Consider the following 20,129-nt stretch of genomic DNA (forward strand, 5'->3'; position numbering starts at 1 on the left):
CCTGTTTGAACTTTACAGTGGGGATGCCCAAGCATTCTTTCTAAATAATTACACGTTTCGATCGGTTTATCTGTTTTACCCTCTCGTACGGTAGACTAGAATATTATAAAATAAAGATTTACAAAGAAAACTTTTCACGATCATAAGCATTTATATCCTAAGGACTGTTCTGAGCCAATACTTTCGTTCGATGCTGTGTACCAATCGTAACAAAAATGTCCCGCGCGAGAATAGTTTGTAGAATTTACAATGAATATTAACTTGTACTGATAGAACATTGTAGCAAGTTGTCGATACGAATTGACGACCAACGGCACCGAAATTTATAATGTTCGAACTTGTAAAGACTTTTTTTATATTTATATGTTTTAATAACTTTTTTAACCCCCCGAGGATTCCATTCACCGAAACTCTGAGAATCTAGGATTTCAATACCCATCGAACCTCTTTCGATTAATCGACAAGCAATACTCGACGGTCGGCGCGTACGACTCGATAGAAAATGGCGCGCGTTCCCGGAACACATTTTTTGCGACGACTTATAGGCGGTTATATACATGTATATACGCATATAGTAGGTATACATACCGAGTTAAGTTGCGTGCATTTTCATCTATTTGTATACGTATATACACGCACACGCAGGGAAGCGAACGCACGCAATAAGGCACACACGAGACCACAAACTAATTCTACATCCCTGGGAAAAATTTTAATGGGAGATTCTAGAGGCCAAAGTAAGTCGAATATCAAGAATATCAATTTGTTGACCGACGCTTCGTTAAAATTAAATTAAAAAATTTCAAATTATTCTCGGTTGCGGTGGTCAATTACAATCATTTTTGATGAATAGACATACCCCCAAAATCCTACGTACTTTCGAGAGAAAAATTCTATAACTTTTTAACGAAGCCTCGATCGACAAATCAGTATCCTTGATTTTCGTCTTATTTTAGCTTCTAAAATCTCCCATTAAAATTTTCCCCAGGATATGGTAGAATGTGTATAGAAACGAACCTATGTACGTACGACGGGAGCTTCTGCCGTGAAATTTTGAAAGTAATCTTCTCTCGAGAGGGAGGGGGGAAACTCGCTCCCGTCGTCGGACGAATACGAACGATCTTACGATTCGCTACGCGAAAATAAAAAGAAAACGAATGGTTCTTCGTGGCTTTGCAATTTCGAGAGAAAGTTTTTGCCGCATGGATGCGTTCGTTGCGTTTCACCGACGACTTCGATCGATCGATCGATCGATCGATCGTTCGTTCTCGTCGAGTTGACGCGAGACAAGACACATTGGCTGCTCTGGGTCACCAAACGACTGTCCCCCTCCGTTCCCCTCTGTTCCATCTTCTGTTCCTCGAAAGAGCGATTCGCAATAGGGGAAGCGACCTCGAATATTCAGTATCTTCTCTCTCTCGGGGCATAATTCTTGTATATAATACAACAGATGGAATATTCGGGCCGAACGATCGGCTAAAGATGCCGATCGACGATGAGATATTTACGTCACCGTTCCACGAAGCGCACAATTAAAAAATTTCTGAGAACAAAAACACAGACGGAGGGACGACGATCGATCGAATCGGTCACGAGAAAACCACTTTTATGTACCTGTTGCTACCGATTATCGTGTGCCTTCGCTAACCATACGCGTGTGTGTGTATATTTATATACCATATCGTCGCCATTGTTTTGTAATTATCGTTAAATGTCATTGACTGCTTGCTATCCGCGATTTGTGATCCGCCGTACATTTATATCGGTAATCGTATGTACATATCGAATTGCAAAACGATAAGAAAATGAAAAATTTGAAACGAGAAGAGGAAATGGAGAGCGCTAGAGCGTCGTGGGCTCTTTCGTTACCCGCGTGTGCAATGAAAACCGCTTTCCATAGTGTGACCAGAGATTTTTCGAGACTCCCAATTTCGGTACAACGAGAACGGAAACGTGCCCCCTCAACGAAAGAAAAAAGTAATCAAAAGTAAGGTACGAGCACCAGTAATGGATAAAAACTTTTTTTTTCGCCCCTCACCCCTCTCCGCCCCTAAGAAAGTCACTGCATTCTCTTTGCCTCCGAATGGATGGACATATCAAAACGATCAAAGTTCTTTATCTTATTGTGTGGTTAAGATAATATAAAAATGCGATTGAAAAATATTGTCTAATTTCTTCCTGATCCTAAGAATCGTTTCAGTAGTTGGCAACTTTTTCGTTTCGATGGTAGACGCTTGGGAAAAGATCCGAGAGAGAAGACAACGGCCGTCTTGAGTCCAATGCATCGACATTCGCTAGTACGGTATTGCCACGGTTCGGCCATCAATCTGCATTAGGGATACTTGCAACGGAATTATTTCCACCCAATGTTCATGTTTCTTCAACCGAAACGACCTTCGACTCGAATACGAGCCAGCGGCTGTGTAATTAACACTTTGACGGGCCAATTTCTCACATCTGGCAATGTTCTCGACACTTGTTCAATCCATTGAACGAGAAAGAGAAATATCAAACGGTTGTTTAGCATTTCTAACGACGTTATCGTTATTCAGACCTTCGCGTATCGAATAAGTCAAAGGAACAAAGTACCGCGGTACTGCAGTTTGAGAAAAGCGATCAATTGTCCATTACTGACGCACTGTATCGACTACTGGTGCGATTATCTTACGTCAGTTATCGGTATTTCGGAAAAGGTTTCCTTGCTTCCGTATGTATCTGTCCAATTGTCAAATATTTCTGATACAACTATCTGGAGAAAGTGTTCGCGCAGGGCAGATACATCGATTCCAGAACGCGTCTGTGGTCACATTAATCCGACGCTAGCTAACACGTTAATTAGAAGGACACGACGGAAACGAAAGGAGTTAACGAAAGCGTGGGCGAATCGATGACGAGGAAAATGTATCGTGGCAAAACGTCGGCCAAGCACGGAGAATTTTAATCAATTTTTTCCAAGGAAACCGTAGCCTTAGACTTCGTTTCTCTTGTCAGTTGTACGCCGTAGGTCGTTCGACGGATACACTCGTTCACGAAACCACAAATAAAGCCAACGAATACCGAATTCAGAGAAAAAGTGAATACTATTTTAAATAACATGTCTTGTTTCATTGTTTAAATACAATCGAGCTATATTATCTCACGAAATAACATCGATAAATAATCTTTGTCGTAAAACGTACAATAAGTTGCCGAGCAAACTTTAATAAGAAACCATTTCGATACGTACGATTTCGAGCTACTTATTAACTTGTCGATATTGTGAATAAATTTTTATACAAGCGAGTAATTGATGCGTTACGTAAACGAGAACACTGTTATTTCGGAGCTTACTCGTGGCACCCATTACCTCGAATAAGTCAATGTTTCGGTTATTCCAGGAAACGAAAATTGAAATGTTATTTCAAGTAATTATTTCTTATTTTCGTTTGAAATGAAATTTACCCAAGTATGGTTCGCACGAACACGTGGAGCCCCGAGTACGGAAGAAGCGTTGAAACGATTGTCGGTATTGTAAGGCCCTTACGTGTGCTCCCGTGAACGATCTTTTTAACGTCGATAGCACTCGTCGAAAGATAAACTCTGGAACACGAAGCGTCGATTAAACGTAACAGAATATTTAATAGTTTGAACGAACATTTAATACGGGATTAAATGTAATGATAATAACTTGAATTATTGAAAATCGAACACGATCGTGAGGTGTGTCCGTCGAACGTGCACAAAAGAACACTGCATGAACCGTAATCGAACTCATATTTGCGGCATTCGAAGAATGGCATTCAACGATAAAACTGTACATACGCACGTTTACTATTTATCTATTTACTATTACGAGAAATCTTACTCTTAAGATCTTCGACTGTACGACTCTATCGAAATGAGATTAATTCTGACGAAAGGAAACGACGACAACAACTACAAAAAAAATGAAAGCGAAATTGCATTGCATACATTGTTTAGCGCCATTGTGAACTCTATCCCTTCTTACGAGATAAGCATAATTATATTTGTTTATATATACATATACATGACAAACATGCGTATAGAAACATTACGATTATTATTATTATTACTACTATCATCATCATCATCATCATCGCCGTCATCGTCATCGTCATCGTCATCATCGCCATTATTATTATTATTATCGTTGTTATTATTATTATTATTACCATTAAGATTATTATCATTATCATTAAATACGGCCATCACTATTATTATTATGATTATTATCAGTAAAACGATGAAGGTACAGGTGGATAATTGCTAAAATTAAATAAAAGATCTTACTTATACATAATTATAAATACGTCATGACGACATATTCATAACAATTAATTATTACGATAACGTAATGACATTATTATTATTACTATTATAAATAACACCCTATTCCCATTTGTTGTGAATGTTTACGTTGTTTTATGATATTCAGAATATTCTAAAAATAAAGTCTATAATTTCCACGAACATGCGCGTTTCTTTCCGTCCTTTGATCGTTTGAGAAAAAGAATTAAGTGTTTCTACGCCTCCATTGAGAGGAACGTAGGTAGGTACTCGTGTATGACTAAACGTCATACTTTTCTTCAAAATTTAGTAATAGTATACGCGAGGATTCTCTAGAAATCACTTAATTGCATACTATTGATAATGAACAATCAACTTGCGGAAGCATGCTTTATGTAATCGACTGTGGTATTAATTTCCCGCGGTTGTCTGTCTCTCTATGTGTACTACCTGTAATTGGATCTTGCAGATCAAGCGGAACCTAGCATTCGTCGAATAACTTGATCGCACGAGTACCATCTTGTCGTTTCATATTAATTGCTGCAACCTCAAGAACACTGATTCGATTCAACGTAATCGCCAGCTCGGAGATAATGACATTCAATTGACATATCGTTAAAATTCAATATAGCCGATTATATTTCCATTAAATTCGCATACTTAACCTACATTTAATGAAATGGCAGCTTCTACAAATAACAAAGTTCATAATTCGTATGGAAAGATAAAGTCCTCACGTCGACGGCATACGATTCCAAGTCTCGACTGCCCAGCGTCTCTTGGCCTCTCCTGACCACCGCTTATACTTCTGACAACGTATAACCATTACTAACGACTTCTGCCTGTTTCCCCTGGCCTCTACTGGCCACTGCTGACCACTCCTGTTACTTCTGACAACGTATAACGATTACAACTTGCTATTGCTTGCCCCTGCAGGTCTCTGCATGCCTCTGCATGCCTCTACTATCCTCTGCTGTCCCCCCCTGACAACTGCTGACCACCCCTGATACTTTCGACAACGTATAATGATTCCCGCTTGCCCCAGCTGGTCTCTGCTTGCCTCTGCATGCCTCTGCATGCCTCTACTATCCTCTGCTGTCCCCTCCTGACCACTGCTGACCACCCCTGATACTTTCGACAACGTATAATGATTCCTGCTTGCCCCAGCTAGTCTCCGCTGGTCTCCGCTTGCCTCTGCATGCCTCTACTATCCTCTGCTGTCCCCTCCTGACCACTGCTGACCACCACTGATACTTTCGATAACGTATAATGATTCCCGCTTGCCCCAGTTGGTCTCTGCTTGCCTCTGCATGTCTCTGCATGCCTTTACTATCCCCTGCTGTCCCCTGCTGACCACCCCTGATACTTCCGACAACGTATAATGATTCGCGCTTGCCCCAGTTGGTCTCCGCTTGCCTCTGCATGTCTCTGCATGCCTTTACTATCCCCTGCTGTCCCCTGCTGACCACCCCTGATACTTTCGATAACGTATAATGATTCCCGCTTGCCCCAGTTGGTCACCGCTTGCCTCTGCATGCCTCTGCATGCCTCTACTATCCTCTGCTGTCCCCTCCTGACAACTGCTGACCACCCCTGATACTTTCGACAACGTATAATGATTCCTGCTTGCCCCAGCTAGTCTCCGCTGGTCTCCGCTTGCCTCTGCATGCCTCTACTATCCTCTGCTGTCCCCTCCTGACAACTGCTGACCACCCCTGATACTTTCGACAACGTATAATGATTCCTGCTTGCCCCAGCTAGTCTCCGCTGGTCTCCGCTTGCCTCTGCATGCCTCTACTATCCTCTGCTGTCCCCTCCTGACCACTGCTGACCACCCCTGATACTTTCGATAACGTATAATGATTCCCGCTTGCCCCAGTTGGTCTCTGCTTGCCTCTGCATGTCTCTGCATGCCTTTACTATCCCCTGCTGTCCCCTGCTGACCACCCCTGATACTTCCGACAACGTATAATGATTCCCGCTTGCCCCAGTTGGTCACCGCTTGCCTCTGCATGCCTCTGCATGCCTCTACTATCCTCTGCTGTCCCCTCCTGATAACTGCTGACCACCCCTGATACTTTCGACAACGTATAATGATTCCTGCTTGCCCCAGCTGGTCTCCGCTTGCCTCTGGATGCCTCTGCATGCCTCTACTATCCCCTGCTGTCCCCTGCTGTCCCCTGCTGTCCCCTGCTGACCCCTGCTGACCCCTGCTGACCACTGCTGACCACCCCTGATACTTCCGACAACGTATAATGATTCCTGCTTGCCCCAGCTGGTCTTCGCTTGCCTCTGCATGCCTCTGCATGCCTCTGCAGGCCTCTACTATCCCCTGCTGTCCCCTGCTGACCACTGCTGACCATTGCTGACCACCCCTGACCCCCTAACAACTTCTGCCATGATATATATGTATTAAAACATTGTATAATGTAAATCTATTGCAATAAATGATATAATTACAAAGAATTCTATGTCTTCTCATCATTTCTTACCTTTCTTTTCCTCTTCAAATCATTACCTTAGTTATAAGACTCCCAGAAACTCCTTGCTTGATTTCCCTGAACCCCTTTCTAAGTACTGAAACAGCTGGAAAGTCCTGAAACAGCTGGAAAGGCCTGAAACAGCTGTTTCAGGACTTTTTAGCTGTTTCAGGACTTTCCAGCTGTTTCAGGCCTTTTCGTTGTTTCAGGACTTTTTAGCTGTTTCAGGACTTTCCAGCTGTTTCAGGCCTTTTTCGGTGTTTCAGGACTTTTTAGCTGTTTCAGGACTTTCCAGCTGTTTCAGGCCTTTTTCGTTGTTCCAGGACCTTTTAGCTGTTTCAGGACTTTCCAGCTGTTTCAGGCCTTTTTCGTTGTTCCAGGACTTTTTAGCTGTTTCAGGACTTTCCAGCTGTTTCAGGTTTTTTCGGTGTTTCAGGCCTTTTTCGTTGTTTCAGGACTTTCAATCTGTTTCAGGACTTTCCAGCTGTTTCAGGACTTTTTCGGAAATCGGCAAAATTTTCGAGCAAAAATTTTTTGACGAAAAAAATGAATTCTCGATTTTGCCAACAGGTACGAGAGTGACGGTTAGAGAAAAAAAATTTAAAAGTTAATTTTTAATTTTGGCAGCAAGTACGAGAGCTGGACACTTTGCGAATCCAATTTTAATCGGAAAAACGGTCTCTTAAAACTAAGGCAATGATTTGGAGAGGAAAAGGAAGGTAAAAATGATGAGAACACAGAATTCTGTTAAATTATATCATTTATTGCCATAAATTCACATTATACAAGGCTTGAATACTTATACATCATGTCAGAAGTTGATAACAAAGGTCAGCAGTGGTCAGCAGTGGTCAGCAGGGGTCAGCAGGGGTCAGCAGGAGACAGCAGGGGATAGTAGAGGCATCCAGAGGCATGCAGAGGCATGCAGAGGCAAGCGAAGACCAGCTGGGGCAAGAAAGAATCATTGTACGTTGTCGGAAGTATCAGGGGTGGTCAGCAGTGGTCAGCAGGGGCCAGCAGGGGCCAGCAGGGGTCAGCAGGGGTCAGCAGGGGTCAGCAGAGGTCAGCAGGGGTCAGCAGGGGACAGCAGGGGATAGTAGAGGCATCCAGAGGCATCCAGAGGCAAGCGGAGACCAACTGGGGCAAGCAGGAACCATTACACGTTGTCGGAAGTATCAGGGGTGGTCAGCAGTGGTCACCAGAGAACAGCAGGAGATAGTAGAGGCCTGCAGAGGCATGCAGAGGCAAGCGGAGACCAGCTGGAACAAGCAGAAATCATTATACGTTGTCGGAAGTATCAGGGGTGGTCAGCAGGGGACAGCAGGGGATAGTAAAGGCATGCAGAGACATGCAGAGGCAAGCAGAGACCAACTGGGGCAAGCGGGAATCATTATACGTTATCGAGAATATCAGGGGTGGTCAGCAGTGGTCAGCAGTGGTCAGGAGGGGACAGCAGAGGATAGTAGAGGCATGCAGAGGCATGCAGAGGCAAGCGGAGACCAACTGGGGCAAGCGCGAATCATTATACGTTATCGAAAGTATCAGGGGTGGTCAGCAGTGGTCAGGAGGGGATAGTAAAGGCATGCAGAGACATGCAGAGGCAAGCAGAGACCAACTGGGGCAAGCAGGAATCATTATACGTTGTCGAAAGTATCAGGGGTGGTCAGCAGTGGTCAGGAGGGGACAGCAGGAGATAGTAGAGACATGCAGAGGCATGCAGAGGCATGCGGAGGCAAGCAGAGGCATGCAGAGGCAAGCAGAGGCAAGCAGAGGCATGCAGAGTCAAGCGGAGACCAGCTGGGGCAAGCAGGAATCATTATACGTTGTCGGAAGTATCAGGGGTGATCAGCAGAGGCCAGCGGAGGCCAGCAGTGGCAAGCAGGGGAGAGCAGAGGCCTGCAGAGGCATGCAGAGGCAAGCGGAGAACAACTGGGGCAAGCACGAATCATTATACGTTGTCGAAAGTATCAGGGTTGGTCAGCAGTGGTCAGGAGGGGACAGCAGGGGATAGTAGAGGCATGCAGAGGCATGCAGAGGCAAGCGGAGACCAGTTGGGGCAAGCGCGAATCATTATACGTTATCGAAAGTATCAGGGATGGTCAGCAGGGGACAGCAGGGGATAGTAGAAGCATGCAGAGGCAAGCAGAGACCAACAGGGTCACGCAGGAATTATTATACGTTGTCGGAAGTATCAGGGGTGGTCAGCAGTGGTCAGGAGGGGACAGCAGAGGATAGTAGAGGCATGCAGAGGCATGCAGAGGCAAGCGGAGACCAACTGGGGCAAGCGCAAATCATTATACGTTGTCGGAAGTATCAGGGGTGGTCAGCAGAGGCCAGCGGAGGCCAGCAGAGGCCAGCAGTGGCAAGCAGGGGAGAGCAGAGGCCTGCAGAGGCCTGCAGAGGCATGCAGAGGCAAGCGGACACTAGCTGGGACAAGCAGGAATCATTATACGATGTCGGAAGTATCAGGAGTGGTCAGCAGTGGTCAGGAGGGGACAGCAGAGGATAGTAGAGGCATGCAGAGGCATGCAGAGGCAAGCGGAGACCAACTGGGGCAAGCGCGAATCATTATACGTTATCGAAAGTATCAGGGGTGGTCAGCAGTGGTCAGGAGGGGATAGTAAAGGCATGCAGAGACATGCAGAGGCAAGCAGAGACCAACTGGGGCAAGCAGGAATCATTATACGTTGTCGAAAGTATCAGGGGTGGTCAGCAGTGGTCAGGAGGGGACAGCAGGAGATAGTAGAGACATGCAGAGGCATGCAGAGGCATGCGGAGGCAAGCAGAGGCATGCAGAGGCAAGCAGAGGCATGCAGAGTCAAGCGGAGACCAGCTGGGGCAAGCAGGAATCATTATACGTTGTCGGAAGTATCAGGGGTGATCAGCAGAGGCCAGCGGAGGCCAGCAGTGGCAAGCAGGGGAGAGCAGAGGCCTGCAGAGGCATGCAGAGGCAAGCGGAGAACAACTGGGGCAAGCACGAATCATTATACGTTGTCGAAAGTATCAGGGGTGGTCAGCAGTGGTCAGGAGGGGACAGCAGGGGATAGTAGAGGCATGCAGAGGCAAGTAGAGACTAACTGGGGCAAGCAGGAATCATTATACGTTGTCGGAAGTATCAGGGGTGGTCAGCAGTGGTCAGGAGGGGACAGCAGAGGATAGTAGAGGCATGCAGAGGCAAGCGGAGACCAACTGGGGCAAGCAGGAATTATTATACGTTGTCGAAAGTATCAGGGGTGGTCAGCAGGGGACAGCAGGGGATAGTAGAGGCATGCAGGGGCATGCAGAGGCCTGCAGAGGCATGCAGAGGCCTGCAGAGGCAAGCAGAGGCATGCAGAGGCAAGCGGAGACCAGCTGGGGCAAGCAGGAATCATTATACGTTGTCGAAAGTATCAGGGGTGATCAGCAGTGGTCAGCAGAGGCCAACGGTGGCCAGCGGAAGCCAGCGGAGGCCAGCCGTGGCCAGCCGGGGCCAGCAGAGGCCTGCGGAGGCTAGCGGAGGCCAGCAGAGGCCTGTGGAGGCTAGCGGAGGCCAACAGTGGCAAACAGTGGCAAGCAGAGACCAACAGGGGCAAGTAATAGCAAGTTGTAATCGTTATACGTTGTCAGTAGTAACAGGAGTGGTCAGCAGTGGTCAGCAGGGGCCAGCAGGAGCCAGCAGGGGCCAGCAGTGGTTAGCAGAGGCATGCAGGGGCAAGCGGAGACCAGCAGGGACAAGCAGTAATCGTTATACGTTGTCGGAAGCATCAGCAGTGGTCAGCGGAGGCCAGCGGAAGCTTGCGGAGGCCTGCGGAGACCAGCAGAGGCCAGCGGAGGCCAGCGGAGACCTGTGGAGGCCAGCAGTGCCAAACAGTGGCAAGCAGAGACCTGTAGGGGCAAGCAATAGCAAGTTGTAATCGTTATACGTTGTCAGAAATATAAACGGTGGTCGGCAAAGGCCAGCGGAAGGTAGTAGAAGCCGGGGGACGTTGTCAGTAGCCCGTAGGATTCGTTATGCGTTGTCAGAAGTATCGGGTGTGGTTAGCAGCGGTCAGCAGAGGCCAGCGGAGGTCTGTAGGAAAATACAAAAGTATATGTAGTCGTACCTTATACGTCGTATTTTTTACCTTATACTTCAGGTAAAAAGAGGTATAACTGGGTAAAACAGTTTTATGACGTTACCTGTTAACTCAAGTTACTGTTCTAAAATAAAAGGCTATGTTTGTACCTGAAAAAATATTCGTCTATATCCTTTTAAAATTTATAATCCGACCTATACTTTAATTTATACTTTAATTAATTTCTGTAACAATTAATTCTTCTGTTTTGTTCATATTATAAAAATACGAACACTTCTTATTGAAAAATGCTACAGCGTGCACGATACTGGCAAAGAGTGTACTCTCGTTTTAATTTATTTACTTTCAATCTCAAAGTATCTTGATTTTGAAAACTCGTGGTAATAATATACGTATGTACGCTCATACATAGGAATAGGAGAAAGAGGACATGTGTCAGTTTACCTTTGTCGATTCTCCGAAACTCGTCCGAGCTCACGTACGCGTGATCTGGCATAGTGTGAGAAAGTGGAATGAGGTGCACCCGGTGCACCGTCTGGCATCTCTGGATGGACGTGATCAACGTGACCGCTAAATAGCGTCTCGTTGAACGATGACATCCATCGTTGACCCGTTTTGGAAAATTCTGGAGACGTCGAGCATATCTGTACGCATTTACGAACAAACTTTAAGGGACCGAACTGTCCTATGCGCGCGAGCGCGAGCACGCGATAAGCGCGGCCATTTTCACGTTATTTTTTGTACAAACGTATAACGCCGCACCTATTAGGCCACGTCAAAATTAACTTTAATCAATTTAAACGTCGTTACGCTGTGCAACTATTCCTTTTCGGATGGTCAGGATGCAGCGAAGAAAAATGTGAAGAATGCACTACGATTGGCTACGTCGGTACATCGAGGCCGTATGACAAAGGCGATACCACTCAGCTCGAGTACTATTTTTATTCCAGTTTTTAACCTCGACCGACACGCTCCCGAAAATGTCATTCGAAGGAAAGTACAATGCGAAAAGTCCCGGTAAGTCGGTCCCAGAAAACGAAATTCTATACGTTCGATCATGCCAGGATTCCGCCAACAACACACAGTAGACTTGCAATATTTTTACGAGTTTTCCTTCTTTTCCATTTATTGAAAACCATTATCTTTGAACGTTAAGTATACGTTATCTCGCGCTACATATCTCCAAGCAGTCTCTTCCAATATGTAACGTTTAAATAAATCAATCACTTATAGTTAATCAAAAATATTAATTCTAATTTGATAATTGCCTTTTATCGGTGCAAACAATATTATGTTAGACTTATATCGATCATCAAATGTCATTTAACAAAATTCCAGCTGTGAAAAGATTAATGAGAGAGGCTCAGGAGCTTTATGAAGCAACCGAGGAATATTATGCATCACCATTGGAAGACAATCTGTTTGAATGGCATTTTACAGTACAAGGACCACCTTCCACAGATTTTGAAGGTGGTGTTTATCATGGCAGAATCTTGTTGCCACCAGAATATCCTATGAAACCCCCAAATATTATATTGTTAACGGTAAGTGATTATAACTTAAAACATATTTTAATATCTGTTTTTCAATGATCTAGCATAATGCCAGATAAACATCTACTTTTGCATTTGCATTAAGAAAATTTGCAAGTATACAACACATTTTTCCAGCCAAATGGTCGGTTTGAAATCAACACAAAGATATGCCTCAGTATTTCTGGACATCATCCTGAAACATGGCAGCCCTCTTGGAGTATTAGAACAGCTCTGTTGGCCTTGATTGCTTTCATGCCAACACCAGGAAACGGGACAATTGGTTCTTTAGATTATAGTAAAGAAGAAAGGCAGAAACTAGCAAAAAAGTAATTTATATAAGTTGTAAATTGTATAGACTCTGGAAAAGATTCTTTCATTGCAGATCATTGAATTGGCAGTGTGACACTTGTGGAAAGGTTGTCAACTTGTTATCCAAAACTACAGTCAAAAAACCTATCACGGAAGAGGAACAAACTATGTTAAATACGATTGCCTTAAAGGTAATTTTATAATCGAATTATGGTATCGGAATGATAATGCAACAAATACAGTGACCGTAATAGCCGTAAATTTGCTTAATTATGACGTGTAAGGCTGTTCAAGAAATCATATTTTCAGGCCGACGATTCACCGACATCCGAGACATTTCTCATGGATAACGAAGACGGTATTTCAGTCGATGAATTGAGGCGACGTATGACCATTGACACAACTTGTACCGAGAATCAAGATCGGCAACAATCAGACATAATACTAAACCAACAAATAGAGACAATGTCATTTTCTAACGATTTATTCTGGAACATTCTTATTGCTTCCTTGGTGTCAGCGATAATTCTACTTGTTTTGAGACGACTGTTTCTTGTTTAAATTAATCTAAATGTAACACATTTTACGGATAGCTTTTTTAAACATAGAGAAAAACAACAGATTTATACACGCTAACAATAATCTGATTTCCATAAAAACACAATATATGGCAGAGATATGACTGCACTGATATATCCACTTTAGTACATATCTACCTTGATCCTACAGAGGATATTCATTTTACTGTAAAAATTGTTTTTGTTACTTGGAAACAATGTAAATTCAAAATCTTAATTCCATTGTTATTATTTTTCATCGGCTGTATTCACTAGTCTTTGAGATTTTTTTTTATATATATATATATATATATATATATATATTATACATATACTCACACTGTTAATCTTTAGTATTATAAATGTTACTGCTTGCATTTAGTATATATATGTATATGTACTTCATTTGTATTCAATTACTTTTATAATAATTATTATTTTATAGTTCCATATCAATTAACCCAATATAACATAAAATCGTATTGCTTTCACAAACATCAACTATATTTGCAAAAACTGCCAAATATGAAGCAAAATTTATTTCATAACATAACAAAGAACCAGCTTCTGTCAAAATATGTTTTAATTTTATGTTGCTATGGTCTTGAAATACTCGCGTATTTTTTCTCTAATCGTTTATGTAATTGTAGATAATTCTTACAATAGAACTGTATATAACATAAAAATTTAATATAAGTTACATGATCAATTCATTATGTTGTATTTCGCAAAACTGTGCACATGAAAAGTAAAATATACACCAGTGTAAAAAAATCCCCGTGTGTAATTGCAATACAAACATAATACCACTAATTTTATTAATATAAATTAATAAATTCTTTCGTCGCGAACAACATTTTTTAAATGTATTCTGTACATTGAATTGATACAATATTTACGGAATGTTTAATCTCGTAATTAAAAAGGTACATTAATAAATGCATATGTATGTACTTAAATGGAGGCACCTATATTAAATTTCGATATGTACTCAGGTTTGAACAAAGGTTAGGAAGAAACGATTGCACCATCGACGTAAGAAAATATTATCAATAACTAATTAAAACTTTGTATCATTACCACGGGACCATATGGAACCAATTTCATTACACCTGTGTGCGATGTTCTTTTAACCTACACACACTTACAATTCACACGGTGTTAATCAAACATACAAAGAGACATTCATGTATGCAGAAAGTACAAATATCTTTTCTATTGGTTTTTGCATGCATGTAGAAATGTAATAAATCAACTGTTTATTAAAACATATTAGTATTAATACACGCATAATAATGTTATCACTTTCACGTTCAACTTCTTTATACTCGTTAAAAGTCGATTAAACGATAGATCGATATATTTCTAGAATGTCCGTTAATGATCTGAATCATAGATAAAAATCTGTACGTCGCAAGGTGCGTAATATTATTATTATTATTATTTAATAATATTAACGAAATTTATTACCGTGATCGTATATAAAATTGTTGCTAAATAAAGGGATAACTGGTACAATGATAATATCTGTGTTTAATACGTAAGCAAATAATGTATAGTGTTCATTTTTACATATTGCAAATTGACAATGACAATGAACGTCTGTACATAAAATATAAACAATGTCATTTAGATTATTAATGCTAGGCGCAGATAAAGATATTTTTAAAGCCAACAATGATAAATTTTGTTTACAATTTCAAGATTGATACAATAATTTAAAATTATCCTTACAATTTAATTATCCATATAATGCCATTAATACGTCGAATCGATTATAAAAATCAGCCATATAATTAATTTAAAGTAGCTGGTTAATCAAGCAAAGTTAGACACATGAGTGTAACTTACGCAAAATGATCATTGTGGTAGAAAGTAGTAGCCATGAGGAGACTTAATACTGAAAACACTTTTGGTCCCTATTATTTCAGAGCACTTAAAATTTTCGAATAAACGCTTTTAGCATAAACATTTGTTAAATAAATATTTGACGATCAATTTAAATACTTTATTTTATATGCTATTAAATCGAAATAAATAAAAAGGCATTTTAAGATCAAAGTTGATAAATTTCCAACCAGAACTACGACATTAATGCCAACATTACTTGACTGTTATACAATAAATATTGTATCCATCTTTTATCTTTGATATAGAGACAGATTGCAAGCGTTTTATAATTTTTTGTTGTTCTTGTTTCAAGCACCTTTTTCATTATTTTCAAACCGAACAATACATATGAAACTATTTATGTACGTACAGGACACGTGTTATACTTAAATTAGTAACATAGGTATTATAATGTCAAACCACATACGTTTTGCACAACTAATATTTCTGTGCGTTTATCATGCAATTAAAATTTAATGTTTCGGCATTTAATATTTCCGACAGACGCGAATGAATTTTCGGAGTGTAAAATAAACGATGACGATAGACGGAATCTATAAATTGTATACGTAGCTATGGCACGGCGTTATTAACATGCTGCGCCATTATTATTATCTTCATTATCATTAACTACCTGCGCTACTGCCGCATACATTTTGATTCACTCGAAAATTATTCATAAGGTAATAATCTTAAATTTAATTATGCAATTATAACGGAGGTATACCCGCGAATGTAATGCAATCAAAGTTTCAAACAGCATGTTAGCAGTTATGAATTTCATATTTTTTTTTTGTTTTTGTATCTATTGTAAGGCAGCCTATTTCGGTCTTAAAATTCATTTACTTCATTAATCGACAGTCTATCTAAACTTGTAACCTAATTACCTCGTAATAATTTAACCACAGTAGAAACATGTTTTGTACACTCAAATATGTATTAACATTAACATTACACCAGCACCACCTCGTGTTCTGTTTGCTTCCTTGTTTCAATCTTCCAGAGATTCGAGAGATTTCACTGTGACTAGATTTACAAATAGACTATGTGATAATCTTTCTTTTATAAAATACAATTAATTTAAGATATACTAAGCTCTGAAAGAAATTTTTCCCCCAAAAGAAGCCGCTTTTTTAAAATTCCGTTTGCAAAAAATATATTGCATTGATAGCACCTGATGCATTTTAATTAATTTTCTTTTTTTTTTTTTTTCTTTTAACTTTTTCCCCTATCTAAGTTAAATCGTGAACAGTAGACTTTACAAACATAAGAATTTACACTGTCGCATACATGATATGCATGTATTTAACCGTTTGAAGCACAGCTGGCCATTTATATAAAATTTCTTTATACTATTCTCATGGAAAAAAATAAAAAAATTCGTGAAAGAAATTTTATTATATATGCGCTATTTATGTGCTTCAAAAGATTAAAATAATACGTTATAATACTATGAATTAATGTTTCTACAAAAGAAGATGAGATCAGTGTCTTTCAAAGTACATAAATTTTAATATCAAACTTGTAATCTTGGAGCAAAGTATGAACTTCTGGAATAAAATGACAAAATGGAACATAATGATCATTAATAGGAAGAAAGTTATTGTCCTGCGGAAGTTATATAAAATGAGAATATAGATAGTTGAGAATAAAAAATTTTTCGTGAAATACTTTGAAAGGACATAATTAGGGTAGAATGAAAAATGCATTAAGAGAAAGAAACGGTTTAAAAATGTGCAACATTGCAAATGTTTCGTTCAGAACTGAGTAACAAAAGTATATCCGTTTTTTACTTCTGTAAGACTTATATACATATGTTATAATATAAAAAATTCTTCGTTTGAATCATTGGCATTTTCTTCTATAATAAATTTATGAAAGGTATTCTCAGTAATATACCTTCCTATTAAAATGTTAATTATGCTAAGTTATACACGTATGTATATATTCTTTGAAACAATATAAATATATCTTCATATTGTTTCAACAATACAAATATTGAAACAGTAGAATCTTTTTCTTTGTCTTCTAAAAGTATTTCATACTCTTTTAATTCCGTTGTGTACCCTTTCTTTATAATACAAAAATACAAACAATCCTGTTAATTGTAAATACATTATTTATCAGCTAGTACTAGTCCATTCGCCTGTCTCTTGTAATGCTCTATCTGTTAATCTTTCTATCTCAGTCAATAACTGTTCAGTCTCTAAATCAACACATACCATATCTGCTTCAACCGGATCCCATTCTAAACTATTTGGTGTAGACACCCTAGACCAAGGAGATGCCGTCAAACTAGAGGGCTGACTATTGTTCACCGACGTTTGGGTCATAGAACCATCGTTACTCTCCGCAATTTCATCATCCACAACTGGTACAGCTAATCCTAAAAAATACCAATACTCTTCTATCGCGTTCCCTTTATGTTCGTAGAACGTAGTTTCGGACCAATTACCTTCGTGTTCCCATTCTAGATCTAACGAAGACCCGGGAGTAGAGGAAACGCATGCTTGTTGTTTCATTAATGTCCTTGCATCAAGAACTTGAAGCGGTGTATCCAACCCAGAACTAATAAATTATTTCAATGTGTGTGTGTTTTTTTTTTATTACAGAGTTGATATTTATAAACATATCACATTACTCGAGGTAATCATCGTACCTTGTAGAAGCATTGTTCCTAGACTTTAATCTGGCATATTTATTAGTACCCTTTGACCAACCCCCATCTTCCAACAATTCCAATGTTACAGGAACTCCATGTTTCTTCTACAAATACATTACAAGTACAATTGCTGAATACAATTGTCATAAAGATTACATGAATTTTATCCAATATACAGTAGTAGTGCCCACTTAATTGTCCGCGCTCGGGACCGACCGCGGTCCTGGGCATGGTTACTTCTCAGAACTCAACGGAGATAAGGAAAGAGGATAAGTGCGAGTGAGATACAATAGCCGGCACCCGAAACCATATACGCAATATATCGATAACGACTGGTGTCAAGTTACGCTCGACACGCTCGATGTTCGAAGCCGCTTGGCTTCCAAGAATTGATGCCAGCGGAGATAACCGCGGACACTTAAGTAGCCACTACTGTAGTTAACTGTACCAACAAGAAATCTTGGAAGTGGTATATTGCAATTGAGAATAATTTACATTATGCAGATAGACTTACTATTCGCAATAAAATAATATATAAAAATCCTGATAATCTAATCCATTTACCTTGAATCGATTTAAGGAGAGAAACGATAACAGGCTATCCAGGAAGCATAACAATGAAGCGTATAATTAATACAATAAAAAAAGTGAAACACTGCCCAAAAGCTCAACTCAATTCCTTACGTTTTTGATCCTCTAGATTGGTCTGCATCTCCTTTGTCATCCATAAACTACAAAGAAATGGATAAGTTATAATTATCCCTCCACTGCATTGATAAACAAAAAATTACATGGAATGATTTTTTAGAAAGGACATGGAACTTGATCATCTTTAGATTTATGGGTAATTGCACCAAGCCTTCTTAAAAAATCATCCTCTGTATATTGTTATTACAAGCTATAAGACATTTTATTTGTTACTGATGTCATTGTTCGTATGATGAAGTTTTTATATACCTCAACTTGTTCGTCTCCTTGGAAAGACATGCTGGTGTGCCTTTGGTAAAACCTTAAATTTAAAGGTGTTCAGCGTCAGAAAACAAAAGACGTACATATAACGCGGAGAAAGCATAAATATGTTACGTGAAATTTCTCGGAATAGCAGGAGTGTAGCGTGTGAATACGAATACAGGATTTCTTGGGAAACCCTTATTTCAAAACAATTCGGATATGTCTAACCTGTACGACAAGGAGTCTGTAACTTTGGAAATGCAGCGGCCGAAACAGGCCCCCATGACCTGTTAACACACGGCGTACCGCCGTCATCTAACTGATATAGGCGTTCAAATATCAGTATTTAACTCCACGTGATACGTGAAAGATAATAGTCAAAAAGGCGGCCCTCCGCACAAAACTGCAGAAATATCAAACGTGACTCATCGTTGTCGAATACGAGCGCACGGAGCGTCTGTCAGTTGCATACTCGCATGCACTGATGCAGTGTCACTAGTGTGGCCAGATCTGGCATAATCGAGTGCATCGAAATCGACGTTAGTAACGACGAACTTCCTTAGCGTCTAACGGAGTGGTGGGGCACGGTAACGTGCACGTTATTCTTTTTTCCAATATTCCAATTATTTTGTTATGTAAAGTTAGTATGTCAAATAAATAACATTTGATTCTGTGTAATAAATTGATGCGGTTATTGAAAAACAGCGGGAAATGACAATATTAATTTATTTCTGTAGCAATTCGTTCTCCTATTTAGATTGTTACAGCGTGCACGTACAGGACATAAGACTTAAATGTAAAGTTTAGACGCAATCATGTTAATGGCATACGAATTTCCGCTAAAAAAAATTTTTGAAATTTTTTTTATTATGGTACCACCACAGACGAGGTATATACGAGAGACCCTACACCATATGGACTTTCATGGCCCAATCTGACTGCCATACCGACCTGAAAATTCGGAGAAGATTTTAGCGTCCTCTTCTCATGGATGGCGGTCAGTTGAGAAACTATTCACTGAATTAGTATTGATAGGCAAACAGCTGTAGTGTTTCGAATGACACGAAAATGGTAATGGGGTTTCGAGACCCCATAAAAATGGGTCAAAAGAATCCATTGGGTGAAAGATCTACCTGTATACCTTGTCTGTGACAATACTCTAGAATCTTTGATGAATCAATGAGAACCAAAACTAACCTAACGAAGAAGCTCTATATTCATGATAACCTATGCAAGGCGGATCGCAGCCAATTTGCTAATATTATTTAGTTTTTAATTAATAATTGCATCACCCAACTAAGAGCGATACGATTATTAATTAAACGTTAAATAATATTACCCGGGTCTCACCACGAGGAGGTTGCTGCGGAGTGGAGACCCAAAGGGACATAGATGGAATCGAA

At 40.3% G+C, this 20,129-nt stretch overlaps 2 protein-coding genes across 4 annotated transcripts; one reads left to right on the plus strand and one right to left on the minus strand.

Moving 5' to 3' along the window:
• The first annotated feature begins 11,284 nt into the window (after positions 1 to 11,284).
• Positions 11,285 to 13,585, plus strand: LOC122398021 (ubiquitin-conjugating enzyme E2 J1-like). The gene is made up of 5 exons (XM_043397605.1): positions 11,285 to 11,839; positions 12,161 to 12,366; positions 12,493 to 12,683; positions 12,740 to 12,857; positions 12,961 to 13,585. Exons 1-5 carry the CDS (start codon positions 11,803 to 11,805, stop codon positions 13,225 to 13,227), a joined length of 819 nt encoding a protein of 272 aa, XP_043253540.1. The 5' UTR covers positions 11,285 to 11,802; the 3' UTR covers positions 13,228 to 13,585.
• Positions 13,586 to 14,856: 1,271 nt separating this feature from the next.
• LOC122398029 lies at positions 14,857 to 19,323 on the minus strand. Of its 3 annotated transcripts, XM_043397637.1 has the most exons (8): positions 18,955 to 19,323; positions 18,733 to 18,784; positions 18,460 to 18,506; positions 18,340 to 18,373; positions 17,773 to 17,879; positions 17,569 to 17,681; positions 17,336 to 17,499; positions 14,857 to 16,139 (listed from the first exon to the last, which is right to left on the minus strand). In XM_043397637.1, exons 1-8 carry the CDS (start codon positions 19,008 to 19,010, stop codon positions 16,131 to 16,133), a joined length of 582 nt encoding a protein of 193 aa, XP_043253572.1. In that variant the 5' UTR covers positions 19,011 to 19,323; the 3' UTR covers positions 14,857 to 16,130. The 3 variants fall into 3 exon arrangements, with proteins under 3 accessions (XP_043253572.1, XP_043253563.1, XP_043253554.1); XM_043397628.1 differs by having other exon boundaries at positions 14,857 to 17,499; XM_043397619.1 differs by having other exon boundaries at positions 14,857 to 17,681.
• Between the last annotated feature and the right edge of the window lie 806 nt (positions 19,324 to 20,129).

Source organism: Colletes gigas, unplaced genomic scaffold, assembly GCF_013123115.1.
Source record: "Colletes gigas isolate AHSC1104 unplaced genomic scaffold, ASM1312311v1 Colletes_gigas_Sc00001, whole genome shotgun sequence".
NCBI lineage: Eukaryota > Metazoa > Arthropoda > Insecta > Hymenoptera > Colletidae > Colletes > Colletes gigas.